This window comes from Lissotriton helveticus, chromosome 3_1, assembly GCF_964261635.1.
Source record: "Lissotriton helveticus chromosome 3_1, aLisHel1.1, whole genome shotgun sequence".
Lineage (NCBI taxonomy): Eukaryota > Metazoa > Chordata > Amphibia > Caudata > Salamandridae > Lissotriton > Lissotriton helveticus.
Window position 1 is genome coordinate 1027220306 of NC_136061.1, and position 17091 is coordinate 1027237396.

Genomic DNA, 17091 nt, shown 5'->3' on the forward strand with positions numbered 1-17091 from the left:
GGGGATACGGTGCGACAGACTGCCTGCAAATTACTGAAAATAAATTTATGAGAACAATTTTATCAGTCCCGCAGTCAACCCCCTCTTTCTCAGTGCACTCAGAGCTGGGCTTTGGTTTTATTACTGATTTACTAAAGGTAGCGCCGTTAATAACCTGGCTGGAGACCTGGCTAAATGAAGAACTCTCCTTGAATCACTCCATACTCAAGGATTGTCTCCACTTAGACAACGTAAACAAAATTAAGTGTTTATCTTACGTTAAACAAGGTTTTCAGAACATTGGAAGACCAGAGCTCTTTTTTGAGCCAGAAAACATAACCGCAAAGGACGTAGCTTTAACAAAAGTGGCAATGCTACAGAGGTTGTCATTGTGTAGAGAAGAGAAGGAACTCAGAAAAACTACTGTTAGATCCAATTTTATGATTTCTAATCCTCCAGGCCCTGAGCCCTACCTGGTTTTAGTTAACAGACCCTACCATAGATTTCTTTTAACGCGTTTTCGTTTAAACCTGAATTATTTGAATTTAGGTAAACTAACGGCATGGTGTACCTCCGATCAAGCGCCTCCGTGCTCCTGTGATAATTTCTCTAAGCAGGACACGATGCATTTTTTAATGTTCTGTGGCCATTATACGGCGGCAAGGAGGAAGTTTCTTGTTCCTATTCTCAAGGAAGCAGGGTTTATTCAGGTGAGGCCTGCTCTCCTATATTTGCAACTATTAAACAGTCCCAGGGTCATCTCTCATGTTGCAAGTTTCTTGGTGGGGGCTGTCAGGGAGAGAAAAAAGATATTGAATCTCCACACTTGATCGTATTCTTATAATCTATGCTCATGCAACTTTGTATAGTACTTACCTTGTATATGTATTGACCTTTTTTAATATTTTTAATATTTTTCTAACTATTTTATATTAATGAAATTTTGTGAATCGTGTGAATTTTTTAAGCATGTAACTGTAACTTATATATTGATCAATACTGTCTTTTTATGATATTGAATTATCGAATAAAGTACTTTGACCGACTGACTGACTGACAGTCAACTGCACGTGGTGAGAGTCTACCCCCCTCTGAAGACCACTGAATGTATATATTTTCTGGAAGTGGGGTGACAACCTCTCTGCCATGCAGCTGCGGTTTCAAGCCAAACCTAACAAGCATCGGCAAAGGCAATAAGTCTCTCCTTTCATTAGGCAAACACCAGCATATTGGCTTTATTAGTGCTTGCTTGCATTGGCACTCTTGCATCATGATTTATGATGCACGCGTATTGTTGGAGCGCCACTGAAAATAACGTGATGTCTTGTGCATACACTCGAACTCACGCATGCAAAGGTGGCCATTCCGAATTGTAAAAAAACATGTTCCAAAATAGCTAACTTGTGAACACATGGGGTGCATGCATCACAAATCATATGCACATATGCAGCGCAATGTATGCTTGTGTATGAATTGTGAGGCTCTGATGACCATTCAGGTATTTTTTACTTTACCAGTCTAATAAGGTCGACAGCCTAACTAGAAAGGTAAAGAAAACATTACCAAATTAAAATGTGCTTAGTGCACGAGAACATCAGAGAGCAGCTTGGTAGCACTGCGTAGTTTCCAGGCTCATGAGGAAAAAAATATTTTAAATAACTGTGGTGTGGTATGGGGAGGACAGAGAGGAACGGGTGAACAGGGAGTGCAGAGGAGGAAATAGAGAGAACAGTTACAGTGGCTCTAGGAGAATAAAGTAACAGTCTATGAATGTGGAACTATTTATTTAAAATATTTACAGTCACGAAATGCCTTTAGCTGATGCCAGCGCTGATGGACAGCCCATAAAGCCAGCTGAACCACAGTGGATGAAAGGGGCCGCCCAAAAGCCTATTTCTGTGTTTGTATGTATGGATAAGTTTATGCTGTGTGTTGTGTGGGGTAAGGTATGTGGTGTGTGGTGTCCGGCTTATGGTATTGGCAGAAATCTAAAGCTGTCTGTAGCGTAGACCAAAAATTAGTAATATTGTTAATATGAGAATTGTGTTTACTTTCTCCTCGCCTTCTATGGAATATTTATCACATTAACGATATGTTTGTCAAGTAAAACGTCTAGAACAAGAAAATAGGCATTGTTGTGTAGCTTGGGCGGTGCTTACTGCTGTTACAGTTCACTTGTGCACAGGGTCAGATTGGTAAGGCGGGCACTCGAGAAATGGCCGATGGGCTAGTATCTGAGCTGCAGATACAGGCCTCTTTTTGGGCAGGATGGTGGCCTATTTGGGTGGTGTCTGTGCTGTTCAGCTGTCGCCAGTTGTCAAGAGGGGGCCTGAGTGGCCTTTCTGGAGACAGATGGGCCTCTATTACCAGCCTTTTACCAGCGAGACAGAGGTGTCATTTTTAGTCACTCGCTGGGCCGGCCCATTAATTCTGATTGAGCAGAGCCACGGGACCTGAGCAGAAGTGGCCTCACATATTCAGGTGTGGTTCACCACTATGAACTAATCCGTGCACAAAGAGTCCTGACAACATTTGCATTTTTTTTATCTCTGTGAAGTTTAGAAAACATGCCTCTTTTAGAGGCCCTACTCCACCTTCTTTTCATAATACTTAAAACGCTGAAGCAGTCTTTTGTAAAAAGGTGCAATCCACACATGTGAGCCGCTTTTTAGGTCTCACCTATGCAGCGCGCATGCGCTGCATAGGAGTCCTTCAAGAATGGATTCAGTTTTTGGCCCAAAAACGTGCACGAGTTGCATTGCTTTCAATGGCAACGTGTACACGTTTGGCGATTCCCTTCTGGGAGCGAGCTTTGAAACCATCTGTTTGTAATTAACAGATGGTTGCTGCTCGCTGCCGCAAGGGAAAACAGGCGCAGGCCCCCTCCTCTCTCGCCTCCCACTGCTGCCTCTTCCTCTCCTCGTCAAACTTGTTTTACTTGCCCCTGAAGGCCTCGTCGGGCCTACTGCGGTTCGCACCAGTACTTTACTTTTTACGGCGCCGACATTTCATATGTTAAAAGCAATTGCAGGTTTTTATTCGCATTATAGACTATTTCATGCAAGTTACTCACCACAACGTAGCCGTGGAGTCCGAGCTCTGGTTTGCCTCGCGCCGAGGGGATGAGGGAATCTGGGGTGCAGGGCTCAGGGGTACTTGGGGCCAGCCTACTAAGCCCAGACTCGTGGGGCAGCCTGGGAATGCGATGCTTCCATGCCACCAGAGGTTTGTTTAGGGGGGCCGGTGGGGGCGATGACCTGGCTAAGCAGGTAGTGTTGTGGTGAGACCTGCCCTCTGCTTGTGCTCAGGGTGGAAGGTTTGCTCTAAGGAGAAAAGCACAGGACCCTTTCCTACAGTAAACAGTGTTACTGACCGGCCATAAAATAAAAATCGTGGGCAGAAGTGGTTAAATCTATGCAGGAATTAAATAAATGCCATGACCCCAAGCTACTGACGGATCGGCCCTCAGCAAAGAGGATTTCGGCGCTAGACATGTGCAGAGTCACAAGGGGTGAAGTTAGGAGAGAAAAACCGCCCTCAGATGTGAAAAAGAGGACGTTTGCTGCGTGCTACTCGCACCGTTAGGGTAGAAGGCAGCAAACACCAATGGAATACAAAATCATTAAGGGCACTCTTTCATGGCGACGGGAAGGAAGGCCCACTCTACTGACGTGCTCTCACCAGCTCAGCTGAAGCTATTCTGCCAGAGCTAAGGTGAATCCCGCCCTCCCCTGCCTGTGTTTTTTAACCCAGCACCCTTAAAGGGGCCCTGACCCTAATGGGCCTGACAGAATGTATCTTTCCACTAAGCAGGCCTTTGTTAAGGAACCTTCGCCTATCAGTCACAGGAATGTTACGTTTCTGAAATGGCAATGCTGTTTTTGGGATCACCCAAAGAGATAATGATATTAGCATAAATCCCTAACATAAGCAATGTACATACAGTGCACCTGACATATACGTTGCTTCCCCAACCCTCTCCACCTATCATTTGGAGACACTGACCTGTTGTGACCGCCCCCTGCCCCGGCCATGTCCATGCTGGCCAGCCCCGCAACTCTACAAGAGAACAAAATGTGTCTCAATGGGTAAGGTTGCCTGTGACTTCACATCACCACTGGTGATTCACATGTCCTGTGTGTCTGGTAATCTAGTCCGTTCATTCTGGGAGTTGTAGTCCTTGGCAGTTGACGTGCGCTTACAAAGTTGTTTTTAATGAATCGTAATGGAAAGCCTGGGACTGGCAAAGATGTGCAAGCAGCACAGAACGGTCGGTGCTCACAGGGTACCTTTTCAGTGCACCCCCTTTCTCCTCTATAAAAAAGAAAGCGTCCCGCTCCCCATACAGTGCCCCTCCTTTCTTGTACTAAAACATCGCTGTTTTCTCTTCAGCCCACTTCTGAAAAACATGTTTTGTAACCTTTGCTTAAAACTCATGCTAGACTGCATTGTAGGAATTGAAATTACAGTGTGAAGCCGTACAAGCCATAATAAAAAGATTCCTTGAATGTGAACACGGAGAAGGGGTAAGGATGATCTCTGAGAACTAGAGTGCAGTAAAATGTGATAGGGAATAGGGGTCTAAGTGATCAGGTGTTTTTGCCCTGGTCTAAGCGACTGTCGTTTAGAGGTTTGTGTGTTCCAGACACCAATAAAACCAGTGATGTTGGCTTTTGCTTGTTGCCCAGTTTTTACTCCGTATGAACCCTAAACACTCTACAACCACCACCAGAATTTTCAGGAGCATCGCTCTCAACCTGTCAAAGTTGCGAGATTCCTCTGATAGTGAAATGCTTATCCAACTCAAATGTAAGATTACAATGTGTCTGCCGGCTCCACGAAGTTCATTTAGTGAAGCCAGGCCGTCAAACGAGGGTTGCCTGAGTCCAGTGAAGAGTATGTCGATCCTGAATTTTCTCCTGCTATGGGACTGTTTCTGAGTATGGTGCTAAATACCAGACATATAAGCAAACACCGCACTCCTTGTATTTTCTTCAGGTGCGTTTGAGCTGCTCAAACCTGGCGACATTTACAGAAGAGGAATGCTCGAATATTGGGATACATGTGGCATCTGAAGAAGAACGTAGACATTCAGCATGTAATGTACTCGGAATAAGAGTTGTTTACTGCACCAGCACCTGGTAAAAAGAAACTCCACTCGGCCTAATGGGTTTTTTTCCACGTGGGGCAACTAACTAACTCTCTCATGGCCCACACCTTATTGGGGCCTAATTTGGTTTCTGACTAGACAGAAAGCTAGGACTGGCTGAAGATATTACCCGTGACGTTATTTAACTGTCATAATATTACCCACTCACCTCATTGGTAAGGTGATCAGATGACGCCACGTCACCAAAGATGCAGTGTTAACATCTTGAACTTTTTAGTTATTGGGCCCATGCTTGTACGTTTAGTTAGATAGACTGAAGCAAACTAAGACTACTACTACCAGAATGCATTATGAGGAGAGTACAGTTCTCGTGGCAACATGCTTAGCCTGGCTGCGGCTCTAAGCAAAAACGAGAGGCCCAGGTGGGCACGTGGTGGATTAGCAGTGGGCAGAGGATGAATGTAGAGATCAAAGTTGGGAAGGAGAAAAAAACAAGCATTTGCAATGGAAATAGATCTTGCTTTGGCGAGAGTTTGAGCGATTGGGTAAATGACAATGCCTTTTATTTATCTGTTTTGAAAACCTGCAAGCGGTGCGTAAACACGCACTTTGTACTTATAGTCGTTACTTACGGAAGGCAAGGCTGGCAGTAACTGCGCCTCTTTTACTGCCAGCCTTGCTTCCTGAAAGAAAGGACTATAAGTATGCTTGAGGTTTTAAAACATATAAATAAAAGGCAATGTAATGTACAATGCCAATAGCACAAACTCTCGCAATTGCGAGACCTATTGCATTGCAAATGCTTGTTTTTTAAGGTGCCGGGTCTATTTTTGATTCCAATCCAACCCTGTTTGTGCACACAATTTTTCTAGTTCATAAGCATTAGGATTTCAGCTAAAACAGACTGCACATATCTTTTCTTGAACTTTATACACTACCAGTTACACATTCATGGATCAAAATCAAAATACAAAATGGGAATATTATATGAATGTGTTATGATTCACTTCCCATATACCCCCACAGCACCACCTGGTGGTGATTGACAGCACAATGGAGGCGTGAGAGTAACAGTGTTCTTAAACTGATTTTATGCTGAAGTGTATACCCATGCAGTGGCTAATGGTAACCCGTTCAAGTTCACAGGTTTGTTTCATTTTTTAGCCTTAGACATACTTTAAGCCTTTCAATATATTGCTTCTGCAATAGTAAACTCTGTATGTGATGACTTTTACAAGGTTGTTATAATCAAGAAGATCAATAAAAAAGTAAAAAGGCAATGTTTTCCAACTGGATAGTTTAAAGTTTGCTTACTTTTTTGTATCATGGGAAACGCCTGTGCCAAAATATTTAATAAACAATTAAAGTGAATTGACACCAAAAAAAAGTCCAAAAAACACACAAGGAGAAAAGGATACGAATGGACTAAGAAAAACCCTTCTGTAATCAAATCATCCTCATTGCTGGCATTTTCTCTTGCATGTTTTGCAGAAAGAACTACTGTCAATGTGTTGAGGTTTCACTCACACCTTTCCTTGAGTCAGAGACATTTTTCACTGTCTGTATTTTTGCAGTTTGACCGCAAGCTCGCCTTGGCTCCCGGGTTCGTGATCCCATCAAACCTTGACTACCAGGGCTACCACAAGTACATTGATGAGATGTTGCCCCCGGAGAGCCCGACACATTACGGCCTGCACCCCAATGCGGAAATAGAATTCCTAACAGTGACGTCTGACAACTTGTTCCGGACTTTACTGGAGTTACAGTCTCGAGAATCCATAGTTGGTGAAGGAGTGACACAGACTGTGGAAGAAAAGGTGAGCATAAAAAAGTGTTGATATTCTAAGCATTTGACTTCTCAGTTCTTGTTTATCACGCTGTTCTAATTCGCAAAGACGAAACTTCAATTTATGTTTTAAAAATGATTTAAGCATGAAGTGTAAATAAAAGAGGAGCACACACTCTTCTGTGTTAAGAGAGTTCCTTCCTGCGGCAGGACATATATAAAATTGCCCGTCCTATGAAAGCGATATGGCCTTGCTGCTAAATTGGCAGCAATGGAATGAGAAACAAATTCCAATTTAATGCTGATGTGTGGTGTGTCCAGTGCTAATAACCCCGTTGTGCCACCGCACATCAGAGTGAGATGCTGTGTCACAGTAACAATGCCCTCTTCTGAAAGTGTGCCAGGCCAATGAGCTTCCTTCAGTTGTCTGTGGCATGTCACAATGCAAAAGGGAGAATGCCCCTCAAATAATGTGCGGGTACTCATACTTTGTTTGTATATTGGGTGTAGTGGGCATTAGTAATTGAACAATTTTCTAGACTCTTACTTCAACATTTAAATACCAAGATTAAAGTTATGGATGTCATAGTAAGATGCATTCAACCGTCCTCCTCAACTATAATGTAATTGGTAGTACCAAATCGTTCAGCCAAAATGAGGGTCCATTATATGTAGATGCTGTCCAAATTCAGATTGTGACTTCCTGCATTGTTTAAACAGAGAAGTTGATTTAAACGTGGACAGTTTCATGCCACTTTACCACCCCTAAAAAACAAATGTCCTTTATCTCAGTCATTATCTTTCAACTTTTCCTGCTAGCATGAAAACAGGTGTTTGCAAATGATGAAGTACCTGATGACGTAGCTATCTGGAAAAGGTGAATTTACCACACTCAGATTGGAATTTGTAACCACATAAAAACTGTAGCCTCGATGCTCTGTCTAGAATAGTGGTAAGCAATATTTGGCCAATTCCTTTCAGCACTTAATTCTAGTCAAATTTTGCTACATACACTAAACTAGTTGGCTGCAAATTTAGTAATACAAAACTGCGTATCTCTCTAGAAAAGGTACATTTATCAAACCAAGGTTGAATTTGGTAATCAATTAGGAACTGTAGCAGCAAAACTCAGGCTACACTATTGGCAAACATCATCGGCCCTCCAGCTGTGAATCCTGTACAAATATTAACCCAGTAACAACCTCCAGTTGTGAATCCTGTTCAAATAAAGACCGAGCCAGAAAAACATTTATTTATTTAAAAAGTTTTATATAGCGCTGGCTAGACCCGGAGGTATCAGAGCGCTTTACATGAGCATCAGATCATAGTTACAGGTTACATCGTTACAAAGGTTACACAGTTCTTAGAGCATGGCAACATAGTTACTTGTAAGGTCGAGATAAACAATAAGCACAAATACATAAGGGGAAAAGAAGGCAGGGTGAGAGTTTCAGGGGAGGGGGTTGGAGTAGGGGAAGTATACAGATAATGAAGGTGGGAAAGAGGAGGGGAGCGTGAGAGACACAGCATGGGGAGAGGAGGGGAAAGGTGACGGGGACACAAGCCGGTAGACGAGTAAAGGCAACGTCCAAAGTTCAGTTATCTGTGATCCCAGGGGAAGTGGTATCCCTTCCCTATCTCTATTGCGAGAGGTTCCCTTTACGCAGTGGACTCTCTCAGAGGGGTCTCTGAGACTCCAAGGCCTACATACTGGATCCTTCCCCAAAAAGGGGAGAGGGAGTGCTTTGGCAAGGGGTGCCATACCATACCTCAAGTGTGAGTGGCTCCCTTGGCACAGTGGACTCACTCCGCGGGTTCGCTGAGACTCCAGAGTATAAATATTGGATCTTTCCCCAACAAGGGGAGAAGGAGTGCTTAGTCAAAGAGCACAAAGGACAGTGGGTAGGCAGAGTAGCAGACAAGGGGAGAGATTCACGGGACAGAGGATAGGAGCTAGGGAAGAGACAATAAGGAGAGATGAAAAGAAGTCTGCCTAAAGACCGACTGGGTAGGTGACAACCAAGGAGGGAATCCACGGCACATCTCCCCTATAGCTAAACTAAGTAGCTCCATCGGGCATCAGACAAAATAGTTCAGTCTCAAAACATTGAGAGAGGTGGGAGGGAGAGACATAAATAGAGGGAGGATGCGGTAGGAGACGACTGGAGAGACGAAAGGAAGTGCAACAATGTGGTTCAACAATATACTAGAAAAGGGAGGAGCTTAGCGCGCACCCAAGATGGTCGCGTGAGCTCAGGGCTCCCGGACCTTCGCCACCTCCACCGACTATCCTGAACCCTATCCTGATTTGGACGACGGGTTATTACTGGCACGGCCCTGCTGATCGTTTATCCGTTTTCGGACTTCGATTTGGACCTCGGGAGCTGACGATATGGACTTTTGAACTTTTTCGGCCTGCTCGTTGGTACTGCCCCCGGGCTTGGTTTCTCTGCCAGCCGGACAGTAATTGAACAACAACGGACCATGCGAGCCTCCTTTGCCCGGTTGTCTACTTTCAGTTTCGTTTCTCGCGCTTAGACCTACTTGACTTTGTTTCGATCGCCCTGGCTTGCTGCTTTCAAATTCACCGCTATTCACCGACTGGTGACTCGGCCCCCTACCATTTATCACTTGGTGATTGGTTTGCATCTTCATTTCTATATTGTTGCGGGCGCATCGACTTTAGCCATTTTTACTAGGTCTCACACTACCCTTCGGGGCGCACGAACTAAGATGGCCGCCAAGCCTGAGGGAGAGAAACGCAAGACCAGACCGGCAACGCGAGGGGGCTCCGTGCAATCAAATGTCATGGACAGATACACCCTCGTCAAGGGCTCTCCGGGTGGATCGACTAAATCCCCGGCCACTGTGGGAGAAGACTCCCCGATGGATGAGGAACTGTCGTTGAGAGACGTCATGGGCGCCATTGCCGGGATGAAGGCCACGCTGGGTCAACAATATGAGGCCCTGGCCCACAAGTTGGATACGGTCGCTATCGATGTTACCTTGATCAGGGCTGACCTTGCGAAAACCAATGAAAAGGTCAAATCCCTCGATCTAAAGACATCTAGTCTTGTTACTGACGTCTCCGATTCACAGGCAGAGGTCGGTAACTTGCGAGCCGCCCGTGACTATCTCACTCGACGCCTGGACGACTTTGAGGGCCGTGCAAGACGAAACAACGTCCGTCTGGTTGGTGTCCCGGAAACTCCGGAAGCATCCTCGGTGGACCTGCTGGTGGAGGATCTGGTCCTGAATCATCTAGCGCCCAAGGGCCTCAGCAAGTTTTTTGCTGTTGAACGTGCACACAGGATCCCGGGTGGTCCGCCTAAGCAGGGAGCCACTCCGCGTCCCATCATTGCTCGGATCTTTAACTTTCGGGACAGGGATGCGATCCTGCAAGCGTCACGCCTATCTGGTCCAACGGCTTATGAGAACATGCAATCAGCTTCTACCCGGACTTTACCCAGCAGGTTAAGAAACAGCGACTTGGATTCCAGGGAGTGAAAAAGAGACTGAGGACTAGAGACATGAAATACGCCATGCTTTTCCCGGCCCGGTTACGTGTGGTGTACAACGAACGAACATTTTTCTTTGATCATCCAGGGGTGGCAAGTGACTGGTTGGACACGCTGCCCCCGGGACCAGATCGTTCTGAACACTCTGGACACTCCGGTGGTGCGGAGGGAGGCCCGGTGGAGCAGGAATAGGGGGCGGAATCAGCTCCCGGTCCATCGTGTTGACTTTCGGCTGTGGTTTGGTGCTATGCCACTATTGCTTGCTATCATGCTGTCTTATTGGGGTGTGGGCGGGGGGTGGGTGAGTCTTCCTCCTCTGGGGTTCTTTTCGTAGAATAGGTGTATGTTAGGGCGACAGGCACACTGCAAGTTGGGGTGGCTTTTGAGTCTTACGCAGGGGTGCGGGGTGGGGGGTATGATGTACGGGGTTGTTTGGGTGGTTGGGGGGTTACAGTTTCCGTTTCATTGTTTTCTTCAAGGCATATTATTGATGTTCTCCTGTTGTACAGTGTCGCACCCGGTGCGGGGTGGGGATGGGGTTGATCTCTGGGATGGGGGTTAGGGGACTTAAGGTACTGTGTTGGAACGTGAACGGGTTGGGGGATAGGATCAAACGGGGCGTGGTGTTGCAGCTCTTGCGACGGTTGTCCCCTGATGTGGTCTTGCTTCAGGAGACGCATTTGCTTGGCAATACGTGCCATGCAATGAATAGGCGTGGCTATCGTCTCGTCGCGCACTCAGGTTTCACTTCTGGCTCCAGGGGGGTGGGCATTCTGGTTCGGAACTCCCTCCCTCTTGCTGTTGACGACATCATCCTTGATGACAGGGGACGGTACACTGCCATTGTGGGGCGCTGGGAGGGAAGGGTTGTCACCCTCCTCTCCATCTACGTGCCGCCGGGTCTCCAGACTACCACTTATGCGGATCTGGGAAGAGTGATTTTGGGAGTCCCCGAGGGTCTGCTTGTAGTGGGTGGGGATTTCAACTCTGTAGTGTCGGGGATGTGTGATCGCTACCCTCCCCGAGACATTGCGAAGTCACAATCCTGGTTGGGGGATTTCCTGGAGGCTTTAGGGCTCACTGACTGCTGGCGCCTGCTTCATCCTGGGCAATTGCAGTATACTTTCCATTCTGGTGCCCATGGCAGTCTTTCGAGACTGGATTATGTGCTGATGCCCTCCTCCCAGGCCTCCTCCATACGGGAGGTGAAACATCTAGCTAGGGGTATCTCGGATCATTCCCCACCATGGTTGGTAGTGGACGCCCACTTGGGGTGGGAGGGTAGGGTGGCCCCGATACACTCCTGGTATCTCCGCGACCCCAAGGTTAGGGCGGAACTAATTAAAACGATTGACCAATACTTTGCTGAAAATGTGGGTTCTGTGTCCTCCTCTGTCACGTTGTGGGAAGCGTACAAAACTGTTATTCGGGGCCAGGCCCGCTCCTTGATTGGCAATGTCAAGAGACGTAGGCGGGAGGAGGTTGTCAGTGTTGAAAATGACATCACTGTTCTTGAAGGGGAGTTGGAATCCGAGGTCACCCCGGAGGGCTGCACCTTTTGGGTTTAAAACAACTTGAATATAGAGCGCTGGTGACTGATGCGGCAAAGGAGATGAGCAGGGAACAACAGGGACGACTGTATGATGTGGGGGATAAGGCGGGGAAATTGCTTGCTTGGCTGGATAAGAGGGAACGTGCGAGTCGGGTTGGTCCTGTGATTGTTGATGTGAATGACGTGAGTATCACCTACCCTGCTGATATTGTTGAATGTTTCGCTGACTATTTCCGGGAAGTGTATTCCCCCATCTCTGATAGAACTGAACAGGACTCCCACTTGCTCCTGCGAGATATCTCGCTGCCACGTTTGTCCGACCCTGAAAGGGATCTTCTAGAGGCTCCGCCTACAGTTGATGAGGTTGTTACGGCCATCCGCTCGGTTCGCTCGGGGAAGGCCTCGGGTCCTAATGGGCTCCCTGTAGAGCTTTACAAGCTCCGTCCGGATGTGATAGCACCGTATCTGCGGTCGATGTTCTTGGAATCACTGGAGGTAGGCTCCCTCCCTCCCGACCAAAGATTGGCTTCCATAGTGGTGATCCACAAGGATGGCAAGCCACGTGACCGCTGCGCCTCCTTTAGGCCCATATCATTGATTAACGCCGAACCGAAGATTCTGGCCAAAGTGCTTGCAAACCGCTTGGTCACTGTCATAGGCGATCTGGTCCACCCGGACCAATCCGGATTCATACCCCATCGTAACACGGCACTTAATCTCCGGCGCCTGAATGGAGTCCTCGCGGGAGCGGCGACTCTGCGTGAACCGGCCATCTTGGCGTCTTTGGACGCCACCATGGCGTTCGATACGCTGGAGTGGCCATATTTATGGGCGGTTCTTTCTAAATTTGGTTTTGGCCCCACCTTCATCGACTGGGTGAAATTGCTCTACACCGACCCCTTAGCCCAAGTGGTGGTAAACGGTCGTGTCTCGGCCTCCTTTGCTCTTGGTAGGGGAACGCGCCAGGGCTGTCCTTTGTCCCCTCTCTTGTTTGCCCTTGCTTTGGAGCCATTGGCGGCATGGCTGCGATGGGAACCGTCCTTGAAGGGCATTAGATGGACTCCAGAGTTTGAAGACCGACTATCCTTATATGCAGACGATATACTCCTATATCTTACGTCGCCTCGGAAATCGTTGATCGTCCTTTTTGACGTTTTGGCTTCTTTCCGTAAAAACTCCGGTCTGGTCATCAACTGGTCGAAGTCTTGCATCTATGTTCTATGCGGCGAGGCCCCTCGCCTCGTGGATGTCCTATTTCGGTGGTGCGGGAGGGATTGAAGTACTTGGGGATTTTTATCACCTTGGACCCTGTACTTCGTTATGAACGCAATTTGTTGCCCCCTCTCCAGCGCCTCCGTGCCGATGTGACTGTGTGGGGCAGGCTCCCTCTCTCTCCTCTGGGACGGGCGGCGTTATTTAAGATAATGTCGCTCCCTCGGTTCCTTTATGCGTTGCAAAATACACTTGATATTGTGCCCGCCCGCTACTTTCGGGAGATTGAAAGTCTACAGAGACAATTGGTATGGGGGGCCGTCCTCGTTTGCTCTTGCGAAACTGACGCTCCCGTGGTACGACGGGGGTATCGCGCTCCCAGACATCCGCCGCTACTATTGGGCCTCTCAGCTGGGGGCCATCAACCACTGCACTTACGGTCCTTTGCCGAGCCCGGCGTTTGAGATGGATAGATGGCTGCTGCCTGGTGGAGACTACAACAGGGCTCTTTATGCGAATCTGCAGGCGGATCTCTCACGGGCCCCACTAGGACAGCGGTGCAGGTGTGGCATCGCACTACAGCAGCCCTGGGCTGGGCTGATAAGCCGACCCGTGCTACCCCGCTTTATGCATCGGAAAGACTCGGCTCCCTCTGGAAGTCGAAGGGTTTCGATAAGTGGGATGTGATCGGTATCAGCAGGGTGAATGATGTGTGGATCAAGGGTAGAGTCAAGACGATTGAGGAGCTGAAAGTTGAGTATGACTTGAATGATAGAGAATCCTTTCGCTATGTGCAAATCCGACACGCGGTTTTGTCTGTATTTCCCCTGGGCTCGGATATTCCGGAGGCGTCCCCGCTCGAAGATCGGGTGCTAGACGGACATGTCCCTGACGGCACGATCTCACTCATATACAAAAAGTTGATCAATGCCAGAACCGACCTACTGAGTAACCTTCGAGAGTCGTGGACTAGTGACGGTCTGGAACTCGACGACGAGGACTGGCAGGCTGCGATCTCTTCCCCGAAGGAAATGGCTATCCCGGCGCGCCTCCGGTTTGTCCAGCTCAAAATTCTCCATAGGGTCTACGTGACTGGTCCCCGTTTGGTGCGAATGGGTTTCTCTGTGGATGGACTGTGCAGGCGTGGTTGTGGTCTGGTGGGTACGTTTCTCCATATTATTTGGGAATGCCCTGCGGTGATGAGCTATTGGACTCGCGTGCATGAAGTTATGAGTGAGGTCACGGGTGTGCAATCAATGCCTGAGGCGAGGCGGTGTCTGTTGAATGTCTGGGAGCCGAACGATTATGACCTGGCGCAGCTTCGATGGGTGACCTTGGGTAATATGATTGCTAAGAGAGACATTGCTCAGTTGTGGGGTGCCCAGAGGCCACCGACAGTTCTGGTGTGGCAGCAAAACATGGACTGGTGCATGTTTAGGGAAAAGACAGTGTATGTTTCCCGTGGCACGCCCCGCAAATGGGGGAAAATTTGGAAGCAATGGAACGCATACCGTGGTGGCATCTGTACTCCCCCCCTTCAGAATTGGATACTGACCTGTCAGCCTCCCAACCTGATGTTTCCTCCACGGGAATTTAGATATCTTGCTTATTCCTGATCTCCCCCCCCCCTCAGGCCCGGACTGGCCGTTGCGGCACCGGGCAATCCCCCGGTGCGCCGCAAGGGTGGGGGCCGGTTTTGGGCCCAGGGGCCGTTTTTGTTACAGGGCCGTTTTTGCAGCATAGCTGCAAAATCGGCCCTGTAACAAAAACGGCCGAAAACCGGCCCCGGCAAAGAGCTCGGTCGCACCACCAGGGGGCCGGCCGAGCACTTTGCCAGGGCCGGTTTTCGTTCTCAGTCCGGCCCTGGCCCCCCTCCCCAATCTCATCACTTACTTCTGACATCTGATTTGAATATGTATCCCCCCAGCGCCAACATGACACAACTGTAATGTATTGCCTTGTTTTCTGTTTTTTCTTTCTATGTTTTTTGTTCTTTGCATTTAATAAAAAGATATATAAAAAAATATATATATACTAGAAGAAGATCAACAAGTAAACATTAAATCAAACAATCAGCAATACAATTAGGGAAGGAGAGAAAAGAGAGAGAAAGCAGTGGGGCGTAGGGGAGGAGGGAAAGTGAGGATAAGGGAAGAGAAAACCGTAGAGACGAAAGGAAGTCTGTCTAAAGACCGACTGGGTAGGTGACGACCAAGGAGGGAATCCACGGCCCATCTCCCCTATAGCTAAACCAGGTAGCTCCATCGGGCATCAGATAAGATAGTTCGGTCTCAATACATTGAGAGAGGAGGGAAGGAGAAACAGAAATAGAGGGAGGATGCGGGAGGAGACGACAGGAGAGACGAAAGGAAGTGCAACAATGTGGTTCAACAATATACTAGAAAAAGAACAACAAGTAAACATTAAATAAAACAGTCAGCAATACATTAGGGGAGGAGAGAGAGGAGAGAGAAAGTAGTGGGGGGTAGGGGAGGAGAGGAGAGAGAGTGAGGATAAGGAAAGAGACAACCGTAGAGACGAAAGGAAGTCTGTCTAAAGACCGACTGGGTAGGTGACGACCAAGGAGGGAATCCACGGCCCATCTCCCCTATAGCTAAACCAGGTAGCTCCATCGGGCATCAGACAAAATAGATCAGTCTCAAGTGGTGAGGGAAGAGGTTCACAGAAAAAACAGGGTGGGGACAAAGGGCAAGGGCATGTGAGGGCAGAGGACAGAAGCTGGAAAGAGTAGGAGTGGAGAGGGGGAGGGTTGGGGGAAGGGGGAGGGGGAAGGTAAGGTCAGGAGAGACACGGGCGCGTTAGCCCGAAGTCCGGCTGGGTAGGTGATAGTCAAAAGAGCGAGCCCAAAGTCAATCTCCCCCATAGCTGTGATATCTCTTCTTTTCCTCTGTCGCACCTCTTCAATAGACTCTCCAATGAGAATACTCTTCATCCAATTATTAAAGTTCCGGAGGTAGAAAATGCGACTTTGGCTGCGTTGTTCCAGTCCACACTCCTAAAACACGTTGTAAAGAGCAGCTACATTTAACCCATGGCCTTCAAGCCTTTTGTACTTTGCAGGTGGCTCTTCAGTCTCTAATGTAGTATGGGAGGAGATATATTTGGAGAGTATGAGAAGTCGTAGGCCTCCCTGTTTATTTCAAGATGATGACTCCTTGGGATAGGTCCTCACTCCATTACCACTAGTGGCTCCCGTAGTGGTAGGTGGTCCTTGCTATTTGTAAGGATGGGAATTAACTTGGCTTACTATGTCCCAATCTAGGTAATACCCTGGGATCCTTCGTCATAAATATTAGCGGTTAATTATAGTAAATAATATCATTTAATTTGAGGGTTAGAGTGTCTGGGGATGAGATCAATGAGCACACTCTGTTTTAATTGCATAATGTATCAGTCGTTCCAAGATGGCTGCTTGCTTATTTAGTGGAGGAATAGATCTGGGGATTAGTCCTATCACTCTTTCCCTGCAACAAAACTACCTGGGTATAGTCCTTTATCTGTTTCTATGGGGGCAGATCAGCGTGCATGGTCCTTTGTTTCTGTTTGATAGCGTGCTGAAAGCAATTAGTCCTATGTCTTTGCCTATGTGGTGGTGTGAGGTGAGTGGTCCTTTCTTTGATTTACCAATACAGCTAGCTAGCCATTTTGAAGTTCAACCGTTCAGGCACAAAATGGTGGGGCTTGTACTGTTCATCGAGGTGTTACCATCCAAATCACCCCCTACACAGTGGCATCAGGTCCAGTACCTGCCCAGCCCGGGCCTCCTTTCAGAATGCTCCAGAGCCAGTCCCAGCGATGTGAGCCAGTACTCGAGCGCTTACATCCCCCAGATGCAGCATACAGTTCAGGCATAGTCTCTCACATAATTTCTCCGGTGGGGACACATTCGGCAAAGTCTTGCTGCTCGGGGCCC

General features: G+C 47.8%; 1 protein-coding gene across 1 annotated transcript in view; it reads left to right on the plus strand.

Moving 5' to 3' along the window:
- The window catches only part of LOC144824202 (dynein axonemal heavy chain 11-like), a 3356387-nt gene that overhangs the window by 2999600 nt on the left and 339696 nt on the right, over window positions 1-17091 (plus strand). The window contains exon 88 of the mRNA XM_078683354.1: window positions 6664-6906. Coding sequence (XP_078539480.1) covers window positions 6664-6906 — 243 coding nt within the window. The remainder of the gene's footprint in view (window positions 1-6663; window positions 6907-17091) is intronic.